The sequence below is a fragment of the Lontra canadensis genome, unplaced genomic scaffold (assembly GCF_010015895.1).
Source record: "Lontra canadensis isolate GAN:19392208 unplaced genomic scaffold, GSC_riverotter_1.0 scaffold113, whole genome shotgun sequence".
Classification (NCBI taxonomy): domain Eukaryota; kingdom Metazoa; phylum Chordata; class Mammalia; order Carnivora; family Mustelidae; genus Lontra; species Lontra canadensis.
In genome coordinates, this window is record NW_022631107.1 from 5,789,403 (window position 1) to 5,804,363 (window position 14,961).

A 14,961-nucleotide genomic window follows, 5' to 3' on the forward strand; every position below is an offset into this window, starting at 1 on the left:
AATAAAAATATGAATGCACATTTAAACAATAAGGTTTTCTGTTTTTAAAAAGTGATCTTTATTTTTTTAAAAGATTTATTTATAAGAGAGAGAGAGTGTGCAAGCAGTGGTGAGGGACAGAGGGAGAAGGAAAGAGAAAAGCTCCAGCAGACTCTCCACTGCACACAGAGCCTGACCCAGGGCTCAGTCCCAGGCCCCTGAGATCGTGATCTAAGCCAAAACCAAGAATTGGATGCTTAACCAACTGAGCCACCCAGGTGCCCCTAGAAAGTCATCTGTTTTTTTCTTTTAAGATTTTATTTATTTGTCTGAGAGAGCACAAGCACGGGGAGCAGGAGGCAGAGGGAGAAGCAGGCTCCCTACTGAGCAAGGAGCCCCAGGCGGGACTCAATCCCTGGACCCTGGGATCATGACCTGAGCTGAACACAGAAACTTAACCAACTGAGCGCCACCCAGGCATCCCAGAAAGTAATCTTTGTTAAAGAAATTTTGGAAACTATTGATAAGTAGAGAAATGATAATGGCAAAAATTAATCTTTGAGGGTTTTACTATATATTTGCCAGATACTATATTAAGTACTTAAAATGGTTATTTCATTTAATTTGCACAGTTAGCTATGAAGTTGGTAGATACTGTCCCCAGTTTGTAGATGCAGTGGGAAAAAATGACCTTAAATTTATTTACTTGGAGAAAACTATTGATAGTTTGTTTTGGTCCTACTTTTCTTTGGATATATACTTTTTCCCCCCCTCTAATAATGTAGAAACTGTTAAATGGACCACTTTTTGAAGTTAAAGATGGTGAGCATTTTGAGTTATTAAGTAATAATTCTTATAACATGAAGTAATTGAGTTTTTTAATAACTAAATTGCTTTCCGGTACCCCACAATGAGAAAAAAATATTTTAAATGTACCAGTTTGTTATAACATTTCTTTGTTTGCTACTGAGATTGTATACTTAATGTTTATTGGTTATATGCCTTTCATATGGTTGTGACTGTTTTTTCCAGTTTAAATAAAATAAGATAAAAACAGAGAGGGAGGCAAACCGTAAGGGTCTCATTTATCTTTAGATTTTGTTTTTGTACTTTTGGAGATTTTTCATCAAGTTAAATATATTGGCTTTTCCTTTTAGTTTCCTCCATTTGGTATTATGTTCAGAAGGGATTTCCTACTCAAAGATGATAGATATTCATGTTGATTTTATTTTAATACTTATGTGTTTCTGTTTTTTCAAAATTAGAATAGTATTTTATCTTACTCAGTGATTCTATACTCAGTATAAAACAATTTTGATCAAAGGAATTTTTTACTGGGTATTTACCCCAAAGATACAGATGTAGTGAAAAGAAGGGCCATCTGTACCCCAATGTTTATAGCAGCAGTGGCCACGGTTGCGAAACTGTGGAAAGAACCAAGATGCCCTTCAACGGATGAATGGATAAGGAAGATGTGGTCCATATACACTATGGAGTATTATGCCTCCATCAGAAAGGATGAATACCCAACTTTTGTAGCAACATGGATGGGACTGGAAGAGATGATGCTGAGTGAAATAAGTCAAACAGAGAGAGTCAATTGTCATATGGTTTCACTTATTTGTGGAGCATAACAAATAGCATGGAGGACATGGGGAGTTAGGAGAAGGCAGTTGGGGGAAATTTAAGGGGAGGTGAACAATGAGAGACTATGGACTCAAAAACAATCTGAAGGGTTTGAAGAGGTGGGGGGGTGGGAGGTTGGGGGAACCAGGTGGTGGGTATTAGAGAGGGCACGGACTGCATGGAGCACTGGGTGTGGTACAAAAACAATGAATACTGTTATGCTGAAAATAAATTTAAAAAAAAAAATTAAAAAAAGGACTTTTTTAAACAATAATCTCACAAAATAAAATCTCCTAAGAGTTAGTAAATTTTTAATGGATGTCCTTCCAGAATTTTTCTTTTGCATATAGTGTCATAATATTGAGACCATGTGAATATACTTTATAGTTCTATATCATTTTTAGTGATTTCAGAGTTTTCAGTTTTATAAATTTACCATATGTTTAGTATATATCCTATTGGCCATTTAAATTGATGCCTAGTTTTTTGTAATACATCTTCAGTGAACACAAATAGATACCCGCTCCCACCTCACTTAGCTATTTAAGGTAAATTCCTAGTAGTGAAATTCTTGGGCCTAATATTATATATGTTTCTAATCTGGATTCCCCCCCTCCCTATCCCTTAAACTAGAACCTTGAAGTGATCATCCTCACCTGCCACATTCAACTGCTAATAAAATACTGTAGATTCTGCTCCCAAATAATTTCTCGCAAGATACACTTTTCTTCTTTCCATCTAAACTACTTCTGATCTTGGCATAATCTTCACTGACGTGGGCTTGCAGTAGCAATTAAAGGGGATTTCCACCTCTTTTATCAACTCTGATGCATTTTCCACAGCAACCAAAGTGATCCTTAAAAACATAAATGTAACATGAATAGAAAGCTGATAGTCTGCTCAAATTCCTTCATGGTTTCACAAGACCCTCCAAGATGAGTCCTCTGTCCTACCCTATCTACCCCCTCCCTAAACTCCAACCATATTGGCCTCTTTTTCTTCCAATTCTCTAGGCTCCTTTCTGCCTTGGGGCCTTTAAACATGCTGTTCTTTTTACTTGGAAATCTCTTACCTCCACTTTTTGCTCAGCCAGTTCCTTCCCATCACTCAAAGTCCATTTTAAGTGTCACTACATCAGAGAGCGCTCGCTTTTCTTCATGCTTCTTTTCTTCATAGCTTAAACCTCGCTTTCTAATTGCAGCATTTATGTTTATATCTGCCTCCTCTCCCAGACAAGTCCCATGACAGCGAGTGTCTGTTCAGTTCTCTTCACCCTAGTACATGCAAACCTAGTAGTTAGGTGCTCAGAGAGTATCTTTAGAATAAGTTAATGTTGCCACATCACTCATTAGAAAATAGAACCAATTTATACTCTTATTTGACTTTGGACTGATTTTTTTGCATTTAAATTTGTCTGGGTATGTGGTACAAGATGGCAAGGATTTATTTAACTTGATTTTTTTCCCCCCTGTTAGCCACTTATCCTATAACCTACATTTATTCTGTAATTCAGCCTTTTCTCACGTCTTTAAAATACCATAATTATATTACAATAAATTCTTATATCTTAAATCTCTTTCTGGACTTTTTTTCTGGTGCACTGCTCTGTCAACTCAAGTGCCCATACTATTGTAGCTATTTTTGCTGTTTGGTGTACAGTTATTTGGTAGGCAAATTCTCCTTCATGACTTTAACTTTTTGTTTCTATCCTGCGTTCTCCCAGATGAAGTTTTTGACTGGAATTTCAATTGAAATTTTATTAAATTTACAAAGTAATAATTAGTCTTCCCATCTACAAACATACTTTGTTCCATGTCCTTTTCGATATTTTACAAATTTCTTTATAGATCCTAAACCTTTCTGAATTAAATTTTTAGGGATTTTTTTTTATAGCAACTTGGGGGGGAATGGTTTTTCTAGTTATATTTTCTACCTGCTAATTGCTGATTTAGAGAAAAATTCTTAATTTTGCGGTTTATTTTTTGTTATTTACTTTTTATAATTATAATTATAAAAACTTGCTACTATTTATTATTTCTCATAAGTTTTAAATTCTTTTGGGTTCAAAAGATAGACTAATAACAACTTGTAACAGACTACTTTTAATGTTTATTCCAGTATAGAAATACTTTGAAGCTTTGATATTATTGTTATGTTTGTAGTTTGAGATTAATCATAAATATCTTATTTGCTTTCACTGTAATAATTACAATTATATATTTGAGTAGAAGTAGAAATGTAGTCAGCAGTTTAAGGTTGCTCTAGAAAATGAACTGAAATCAGGAAAATCAGAATTGTTTTCCTGTTAAACTTTCCACAGAGGAATATTGTAAACCAGAATTGGTTTTCCAAAACTATTCCAAAAACTAATTTCAAAAACTATCTTAGTTTTTTCTTTTTTTTTCTTAAGATACTATTTTTTTAAGTAATCTCTATACCAAAAGTGAGGCTCAAACTGAAAACCCTGAGATCAAGAGTCACATGCTATACTGACTGAGCCAGCCAGGCACCCCAGAACTATCTTAGTTCTAAAATAGTGTTTTTCTCCCACAGGAAGTAGTTCTGAAAGATGGAAGAATTGAAAGACTAAAGTTGGAACTTGAAAGGAAGGATGCTGAAATCCAGAAGCTGAAAAATGTGATCACTCAATGGGAGGTTTGTAATTATTTACTGCTGTAAACTAATTCTATAAAATCACACTTTTCTGTTTTTCCTATATTTAATATATATAATATTTGATAAATAGAAATATTTCTGCCGTTTAGGTTTTTAAACTCTCACTAATATAATATCTGAATGGCAATACGATTTTTTAATCATGTGAATATGCGTATAACATTAAACTTGCCATTTTAACCATTTTTAGGTGTATAATTCATTGGCATTAATTATCTTCACAGTGTTGTGTAGTTATCACCACTATTTATTTCCCAGACTTTTTCATCATCCCAAATTCTGTACCATTAAATAGCTCCCGATTTTCCTTTTCTTTCGGCCCCCATGACCTCTAATCCCAATGAATTTGCTTTATTCTAGATACATCATGTAAGTGGAATCATATATTTGTCATTGTGTGTCTGAATTATTTCACTTAGCGTAACGTTTTCAAGTTTCATCCATGTTTTTGCATGTATCAGAATTCCATTGTTTTTACAGTCCGTTGTGTATATATGCTACAATTTGTTTGTTCTGTTTATGGACATTTGCCTTGTTTCCACCATTTCACTATTTTGAACAATTCCTGCCATGAACATTAGTATACAAGTATCTGAGTCCCTGCTTTCAGTTCTTTTGGGTATATACCTAAAAGTGGGATTGCTGGATCATATAGTACTTGTGTGTTTAACTTTTAGAAAAACTGCCAGACTGTTTTCCATAGCACCTGCACCATTTCACATTCCCATGATCAATGCACAAAGGTTCCAGTTTCTCTACATCCTCGCCAACACTTGTTATTTATACAATTTTTTAAAACCAAAACCTACATGTTACTCTTCTACACACTTCTTAGGCTTTTCAAAAAATCTCTTATTCATCTCAAGTGTCATTCTTTTTTGATTAATATTTATTCACCCAACAGTTATTTATTGAGTGCCTATAATGTGTCAAGTACTTTTCTGGGCCCCACACAATGTAATAGTGAAAAAAATGATAAATCAAGTCCCAGCTCTGATGATATTTTCCTTTCTCTGCTACACATGCCTTTAGGAATCATCCCTGCTAAAGCCTTTTTGGACTATATCCACCCATCTCCCTTAGCTTTTTCTTTGTGATTTATATTTTCCTTTTCTTTTGTTGGGCACAACAAAGATAGAGAAGATGCAGCATGCGTGTGTGCGTGTGTGTGTGAGTGTGTGTGTGTGAGAGAGAGAGAGATGGAATATAATTCAGCCATAAAAAGAATGAAATATTGCCATTTGCAACAATGGTGGATCTAGAGCATATAACGCAAAGTGAAATAAGTTAGAGAAAGACAAACACCATATGATCTCACTCATATGTGGAATTTAAGAAACAAAACAAAACAAAGGGGAGAAAAAGAGAGACAAACCAAGACACAGACTCTTAACTATAGAGAACAAATTGATGGTTACCAGAGGGGAGGTGTCGGGGGAGGGATGGGGAGAAATAGGTGATGGGGCTTAAAGAATACTCTTATCATGATGAAGAAAATAGAATTAAATAAATAAACCTAAAGCTTCATAAATTGTAGGCAGAAAAAAAAGAACCACAATGAGAACCATTGGATTGGTGCTAAATGAATATATACTTCAACTCTTACCTAAAAATTTGGCTGAAATATATTATAAGATGTATATAAATATATTTATAAGATATATATACATATATGTATGAGGCCTGGAGTGAAGACACTGTAGTAAAGCAATGAACAAGTGTGGAGTGTGAGAGGAAGAGCACATTTTGAACAGGTTTGGGCAGAGGGGACTAATATCCCATTTTGTATATGCCAAGTTTGAAAGAGCTATAGATGTAGGCATAGATGTTCAGAACGCAGCTAAAGTCACAATGTATCATTTAACTTAAGTGCTCTCTTTTTCATGAAGTTAAAAATACTATTAAGGGTCTTGTATATTTTATTTATGTTCTTATAAAATGCATGACATTAGTTGTTTTATTTTTATAGATACATTTGCTGTTCTGGTTGTATATACAAAACTATATATGCTATTTTTACGGACAGCCTAGGATTTTTCATAGGTGATTTTGCTCATTTGCAGTTTTTGCTTTATGAGTTGATTTTAGACCTGAAGTCTGCTATGAGAGGTCTCTGGGGACACTGATGTGTACCTTGGACAAAAGTCTTGAGCTGGATATAGAGTTTGGCAAGATATTAACATTGATTGAGACCCTGATAGAGAATTTCTTAGAAAGTTTCATATTCACAGTGGATAAATATTCATAGTGAATATACTTGTAGTTAACTATGTATGTTTTTCCCTTTCATATTTTTATGTGTCTGTCTGACTTACCTCCCTCATTCATTCCTAAGCTTCTCAGAAGTTCTGCTCCCTTTGTATTTACTGTGGTGTTTATTTCTGTTCAGGGTATTGTCTGCAACATTATGAATGTCATTACTGGTTTATTATTAGCAGTTTACTGGAGAGTGTTTAGTAAAAGCCATCTTTACTGGCCTTTGATGTAAAATACATTAAACACGTTTTACAAGAAAGATTTTGGAATCAGTAACTTCTGACTTATGTACATATGTGTTAAGAAATGACAAGTTTCTTATACTGATCTGCTTTCTTTCTCTGATCTTTTGTTTTTCCACAATGTAGTTAATGTATTGTTTTTCTCCAATGTATTAATATATTAAATATTTATAAATAAATCTGTTTAAGATACATTGAATAAGGGTATTGTAGGGGGAAAATTCCTTGGAAAAAAGATGTTAATGTGAGAAGGTATTTCCTCTTGTTTGTAAGTGTATAATTGTGTCATCTATGTATGAGAAGAAGCTAAATCATTTGGATAAAGAAATTGAAAGCTATTCCAGTAAATTATTAATTCATATCAGCGAAAAGTTACTTTAACAATGTATAGTTAATGAAATAATGAGAGATGAATAAAGCCTTAAATGAGGAGACATAGTACAGTGCTGTACAGTTCTGTAAGTACTGTGTGTATGTGCCTAGGCACTCTCAGTAGTTAGTAGCCACATATTGGAAAATGGCAGATATAGAACAGATGCAGAAAGTTCTAATATAGAACTGGACAGTCTTGATCTAGAGCTACAAATCATCTTTCTTTGTTTTCATCTAATTACTTTATATTGTATGGGTTTTTGTTTAAGGGGAAAAAAAGAACTTCAAGAAAATTTAATATTATCCTGAATTTTCTCCAGTTTTATCTCTTTCTTCTTTATTTTTCAACCACTTATAGTATTAATTTCTATTATTATACCATGGAATTAATTTAGAAGGAGATAGTACTGAATACATTTTCCTCCATCCTGTTTCTTTCAAAAGTAGTTTCTGTCTTTCAGCAAGCCTAGATTCATAGCTCCATAAATTCAGAGTAAGTCATTAATTACATCATTTACTTTAAAAAAATTTAATCTTTTTTCTTTGACTATTAGGCAAAGTATAAAGAAGTAAAAGCAAGAAATGCACAGTTATTGAAAATGCTTCAGGAAGGTGAAAGTAAGTGATTAATCTGTTTTTGGAATTAAAAGTAACCTTAAAAAAATTTGAAGATGATTTTCAAGATATATGATTAACTCAATAAAATAAAAAAAATTTCCTAGAGGAATTCAGATTGAATTGTTGCTGATAATTTTACTATTACAACTTGGTCTTACAGCACCTTAGTGTTACAGCACCTTAGTATAACACAAGTTTCCAACTATTCAGGTAAGAGAAAGCTTGAAATTTCAATTCTTATAAAGTATTGGACTACATTCAGCAGGAAAACAAGAATAGACCTTGCTTAAGATTCTCTTCTTAATTATTAGAGGGAGAAGGCTTATCATCATTTTAAATTTTCCTTCTTTCCTTCCCCCCAGTCTTTTTTTTTAATCTTTTTTTTTTTATTTTCAGAATAATAGTATTTATTGTTTTTGTACCGCACCCAGTGCTCCATGCAATCCATGCCCTCTCTAATACCCACCACCTGGTTCCCCCAACCTCCCACCCCCCCACCTCTTCAAACCCTTCAGATTGTTTTTCAGAGTCCATATGCTCTCATTGTTCACCTCCCCTTCCAATTTCCCCCAACTCCCTTCTCCTAACTCCCCATGTCCTCCATGCTATTTGTTATAAAAAAAAATTCATTTATTTATTTTAGAGTGGGAGAGAGAGTGTGTATGTGTATGTGCACATGAGCAGGAGGAAGAGCAGAGGGAGAAGGACAAGCAGATTCTGTGCTGAGCATGGAGCCTAATATAGGGCTCAATCTCACAACCCTGAGATCATGACCGGAGCCAAAACCAAGAGTTGGACACTTAACCGAGCTGAGCCACCCAGGTGCCCCTTCCCAACAATACTTTTGCAGCCACTCTAAACTTTGGCAATATTTCACCAGCAGGAAGCTGAGGAAATCAATAAAAAATGATTAGAGATCATCACATTTAGTAAAATACATGTTGTATGAAGCCCCTGTTAATAAGTGTCAGTGATATCCCAAATAGACTTCTTGTGAGTACTGTATAGTGTTCAAGAAATTGTGAAACTCATCTTGAATCAGAATAAACAAGATACCAAAAATTGAAGATACTGGGAGTGGAATTGTTCAATAAAAATTTTAACTGTATTAAAAGACAGTTATCAAAACATATGAGTAAAAACCAAGAATCATGTTCAGCTGAAAAGAATATATGGTGTTGAAATAGATTCGAGCTTATTGTTTAATAACTTTACTATTTTTTAATAATCTAACTTATATAGCTTAACTATGATAAAGTAGAAGTTAAAGAATAATGGGGAAAGGTATTATTTGGACAATTAGATATCAACATTCTGAGATTAATTTAGATCTGTGCATGTTTCAGATTTCCATGTGGATCATTTAATGAACAAAATTATGAAAAAAATTGTTTACAAGCTATATTTCTAATTGAAGAAATTAGGGGTTCATTGGACATTGGATGCATGATTTTTTAAATATGTAAAAACAAAGTAATATTCCTATTTAGGGAAACATTTGTGAAACGTTAGAAAGTTAACTGATAAAAGCTTTCTGTCAAAAATACATTAAAATGGCTACCAGTAAATAACATCAGTGTTGTCCATACTGTATACTATTAAAAAAGTCCAAATAGGGATGCCAGGCTGACTCAGTTGGTAAAGCATGCAACTCTTGATTTTGGGGTCATGAGTTCCCATGTTGGGTGTAGAGATTACTTAAAAAAAAATACAAATAGATCAGTGATGGGCGTTAAGGAGGGCATGTGGTATGGTCACTGGGTGTTATACACAACAAATGAGTCATTGAACACTACATCAAAAACTAATGGTGTACTACATATTGGCTAATTGAATTTAAATTAAAAAAAAATCCAAGTAGAAGAATTTTATATAGAACCATTACATGAAAAATACAGTACGTTAGAGCACACATATGCTAGCATTGATAACATGAATGTGAATACAGCCAGCTCCTTTATAACACAACACATACATCACCCATCTCTGCAAAAGCACACAGTTAAAACCACACAGTTTATGGGGAAAGGGGTTAGGAGGGTGCAACACTCAAAGGAAAAGAAAAGTCATCAGAGACACATTAAAAAAAAAGTTGGGAACCTAATAAAAACAGTAACACAGTTTTATACATGTTAAAGTGATTAAACACAAGTACTATAATAAATATGGCACTTTACTTGAAAGGCTGCCTTTAGTTTGCTTGTGGAAATAGGCCTCAGAGGGTCCACAGATTGTGTGTTACTGTGAAGCAATGGAAGAGTGGAAAGTTGGTGTGGTTTAGTAACAGTGGACAGAGATAGCTGGTCGATATTGGAGGTGTGTGCATGGGTGCTGTTTTCTGTATTTGTGAAATTATGCTCAAGCAAATGCAAAATTCATGTTCTGTTCAGGTTTTTCCGTAATACAGCAATCTCAATGAAACAAATTCGTGTTTTCAAAACAAGCGTGTTACTAGAAAATTGACTATAATTGAAATGTTACATAATTATTAAAAATCACTTTTTCTTAGTGAGTATGCCTAATTCTGGGGAGGGGGGATGTAAAAGTTACCAAGTTGAATCTTGAGAGACTGATTTGATTCTTGATGCACTGTCTCACCTTACTGCATTAAACTATGACAGATAAATTTGAATTACAGTGTTATATTGGTAGAGCTGTGGTGTTAACAGTACTCATATATTTGATCTTTTCCTCCTTCACTAATTATAGTTTTACCTCTTCAGTCTCTCCTAGTTTTTTTCAAAGTTGAGGAGTTATTTTTTCATACATTATAACCATTACCATGGATTAAAGAAGTTGTTAGCCATGTAGAGATCTTTGAAGCCTAGGAAACCTAGGGGTTGAAATGTAGATAGATCTCTTGCTTCCCCAAAGAGGGAAAACCTCTAGACAAAGGACCACAGGTGTATATAATCAGTTATGATCATAGGAGCTACATTTACTTAACAGTGCTTTACTGGTATGAACAGTCAGTTAAAAATCATTTTTTGTGGGCCTTACAGTACTGCTCACCCTGACAATTTAACCAAACGAAACAAAAACATTCTACCTTGTTTTTAAAATCTTGTTTTAAGATAAGTCAAGATATTTGCTTCATCCCTATGGGAAATTGGTTATGTCCTTGTCTCTCTTTAGAATAGCTGGAAAAAAATTTTCAAGATATCTATACAATTAATATTTTAACACCACAGAAAATGTAAAATTAAAAAAAAAAACTGCTGTAGTAATAATGATGATCAGAATTTACCAGTGGAAAAAAATAAGAGCTATATAGAATTAAGAAATACATCCATTCTGTATAAGGACAGTTAGTCTTCACCCACCTGCACTGCTGTCTTGGTTCACTAAAGTATTGTTCAAATATTTGAGTGATTGAAAAGATAATACTGCTGTTTTTCCTTTCTTGTCAGTGAAAGATAAAGCAGAAATACTTCTGCAAGTTGATGAATCACAAAGTATCAAGAACGAGCTAACTATACAGGTAAGAAAAACTGTGAAATATACAGGACTGGTTTTCTTAAGCTATTTCTCTTTAGTCCTAAATTATGAAACTCGATTAAACAAAAATATAGCCCATTAGCACTGTGATAAAGTGAAACAAATTATACTTCCTTATTATCATGTAATAGCAAATGAATTAAGGTTCTTTTTACTGTGCTGAGGGAGGTAGGTATGTCCTAAAGCCTAAGGGAAGATAAGGTTGTATATTAGTTGATGCAGACTAATATAGAAATAAAAAGGGCAAATAGAACTTACCCTATTCATGGATTTGACTTTCTTCCCTTCCCATCCTTACTCTGCATTTTCTCTTAGAATAGTGAGTTTCTCCTATCTGTCTTTTATATATAAATGAGTAAAATGCCTAACTGAAATTGTGTGTGTGCTTGGTGGGTGGGAGGCGGTTCTCTGAGTCAAATTCACCATTGTGAGTAAATGTTAAGAATTAAGAGTATTTGCCTAAAGAGACAAAGTCTTTTAAATTGAATATTTGGTTTTAGGTGACTTCACTTCATGCTGCATTAGAACAAGAAAGATCTAAAGTGAAAGTGTTACAAGCAGAACTAGCCAAATACCAGGTATGCTTTTATAATTTGAAAGTGTTCTCATCACAAGTAATACCATAGATACTGTGTGAGAATAAAGCACTGTTTTATTCAGTCCAAAATCTGTTTGCCAAACATATTAATAATTTTGTTATTATTGGTCATATAATTTACACTTTAGAAAATGTTAGAGCTTTTCTAAATATTGGTATATACAACAATAACTAAAGTAAAATCCTTGGTATGATGTGGCATATGTGTCAGTGAATCGTATTGAGGGAAGGTACATAAATGACATTTGTCCTACTATATAAATTTGATCACTTGGGTACAGCAGTTGATATCTCCATTGTAAAGATATCTTCATTGTAAAGATATCTTTTCTCCTTTATAATTAATAAATATGTGAAGTGATACTTTGAGATTGTGTGAATATCCTTTTCTTTTTACCCAGTGGTTTTAGCATCCATTGATGATATTTGTATCAGTCATTATTTTGGTGGTTGCAAAACAGAAACTTTTTCTAATTCTATTATTTCTTCTGCATTTACAAGCTGGCATTCAGCATTTTTTTCTGGACAAAGCAGTAAAAAAAAATCAGTTATTTGTTTCAGTATATGTATATGTGTGTATACACACACACACACATATATATTTGTATGTATGTATGTGTGTCTAAGTCATGATATGAAAATGTGTTAATTAATGTGGGGAGTCATAATCAAAAAGGTTTGAAAGCCACCACTATTGGCCTGGAGAACATAGAAGTCTGAACAGTCCAAGGTTTGACCTCTCATCAGTCTAGGAAGGAGAATTCTCTTTGCCTGGGAGACTTCAAAAAGGATCCTTGAATTTCGTGTAGGGTTTTTTGTTCTGTTTTGGTTTTGTTTTTAATCTTGTCGAAAAACAAGGTAAGAGTTTTAAGCTGTGTAACACTGGTCCTACGCATAGTGGATATCTACTTTGTAGGAGAGTTTTTAGTAAATACATTTGTGTTTTCCTGCTACAGGAAATAAATTTTGTTTTTAATACGTTGCATTACACATCTTAAGTCCCATATACCCTCTTCTGCTTTTTTTTTTTCCCCTCTGAATGAACCTGAGAAAAACTTTAATGTGGTCAGGAATGAATAAGGGCATTCTTACACTTGATTTTTTTAAATAAAAAATGTTGGTGTAGAAATGTTTGTGACCACCAAGAGGGAAGTTATAAGCAGAACAAGGATGAAAGCAACAAAGAGTAGCTGCCATCACTAGTAAATGGGTCTGGATTCCATGTGCCCCTGACAGAACCACCACCACTTTACGAAATGCACTTCCAGAGAAGTGCATAGTTCCCAGACTTGGCTGACCATGAAGGTGACCAAGAATCACTTGGGAACTTTTTGAATTACAGATTGTTCAGCTCACTTCTGGTAATTATAAATAAATCTGGGACAAAATCTAGACATCAGAATTTGAAAAATACTACCATTAAGGTGATTCTATTGATCAACTAAGTTTGGGTATTGTTGCCATCATTTATAAAAATAGAGGAGAAAACTATAAAGTTATTGTAAGGAAAAATACATCAAACCATTACTTACGGTTAAAATGGGGGGTAGAGTGGGTAAGGATGATTTTAATATTCTTTTTTGTACCTTGGTACTTTCTGTATTTCTACAATGAGTGTTTGCTTTTTAAATCAGTCAGAAAATGTTATGTTAAAAGTAATAAATAATATTCTTATCTTTTATGCTCCTACCTCATAGGTTAGAGTTTCATTTGGAGCAAATTAAATACAGATTCATAAATGTCGTTGAGCAATATGAAAAGTATAACCTACTTTTCAACCCACTGATGAACAAAATCAGATTTCTAATCCTATCTAATATGAACAAGACTAACTTGGATTAGAAATTGAGTTATTCTTGGGCGCCTGGGTGGCTCAGTTGGTTGAGCAACTGCCTTTGGCTCAGGTCATGATCCTGGAGTCCCAGGATCAAGTCCCCACGTCAGGCTCTCTGCTTGGCAGGGAGTCTGCTTCTCCTGCTGACCTCTCTACTCTCATGCTCTCTCTCTCTCAGATAAATAAATAAAATCTTAAAAAAAAAAAAGAAAGAAATTGAGTTATTCTTAAAGGTAATGAACTGAATTAGCAAATTTGCTGATTATATGAAGCAAATTATTTATTTTAGTATTAATAAAAAATTACATATTTTTAAAAACCTGAGATAGTCCAAATGAGCTCTAAAAAATAAAATATTGGTGATCTTACTAAGTCTAAACTAATTCAAGTAGAAGTAACTGCTTCATCCAACATGCTTTAACCATTTGTAGAAAGGAGGGCATGTGTTGTGGTGAGCACTGGGTGTTATACACAACTAATGAATAGTTGAACACTATATCAAAAACTAATGATGTACTATACAGTGGCTAACTGAGCATAATAAAAAAAAACCTTGTAAAAATAATTCAGTGGTATGCACATTCAAATTTGCAACAAACTCAAAAAATTACTTCTTTCTCATACTCAAAATGCCTTTGGTCTCATTTATTCTTAAAATGAAAATGCCCCCAAAATGATACTTCCTAAATAATTTGCCCTATTTTTCTTTACAGGGTGGCAGAAAAGGGAAAAGAAACTCTGAATCCGACCAGTGTAGGTGATTCCATTAGCCTTTGAGGTCAACACAAAAATTAAAATTTCAGGGTTTTGCAAAATGTATATATTTAATGCTGTGCAACTGCTAAACTATGCAGTTTTTGTTGAAGAAACTTTAAAATGATTAGCTCACTAACAGTCTATAATTTTATGTCCTTTTGGCTTAAAGTGAAAAGAAGAAAAATAGAATTCCAGCAGAACTCAATGATTGTTGTTTATTATCCATACTTCTTATCACTTTAGTTTTTCATCAGTCAATAAAATTAATTTACTCTTCCATTAATATGTTTGATTTTTTAAATTTCAGAAACAATGTGAAAGTATTATTAATTAATTGGATGGATTGTTTAAGTAGCTTATGCTCAGGAGACATAGAAGTGGGGGAGGTGTAAAGACAACAGCAAAAATAATTACCATACATATTAGAGTATGATAGCATATTGTTTGGAAATTGAGAAAACTTGCATGAGGTAGTTTTAGGGGGGTAGATAACTTTGCTATAAATT

At 33.5% G+C, this 14,961-nt stretch overlaps 1 protein-coding gene across 2 annotated transcripts in view; it reads left to right on the forward strand.

Moving 5' to 3' along the window:
• The window catches only part of GKAP1 (G kinase anchoring protein 1), a 75,051-nt gene extending 60,313 nt beyond the window's left edge, over positions 1-14,738 (forward strand). For both annotated transcript variants that reach the window (XM_032840449.1, XM_032840450.1), the window contains 5 exons: positions 4,159-4,260; positions 7,706-7,769; positions 11,180-11,250; positions 11,768-11,845; positions 14,413-14,738. In XM_032840449.1, the coding sequence (XP_032696340.1) occupies positions 4,159-4,260; positions 7,706-7,769; positions 11,180-11,250; positions 11,768-11,845; positions 14,413-14,460 (363 nt within the window). In that variant the 3' untranslated portion in view covers positions 14,461-14,738. The remainder of the gene's footprint in view (positions 1-4,158; positions 4,261-7,705; positions 7,770-11,179; positions 11,251-11,767; positions 11,846-14,412) is intronic.
• The last annotated feature ends 223 nt before the right edge of the window (positions 14,739-14,961 follow it).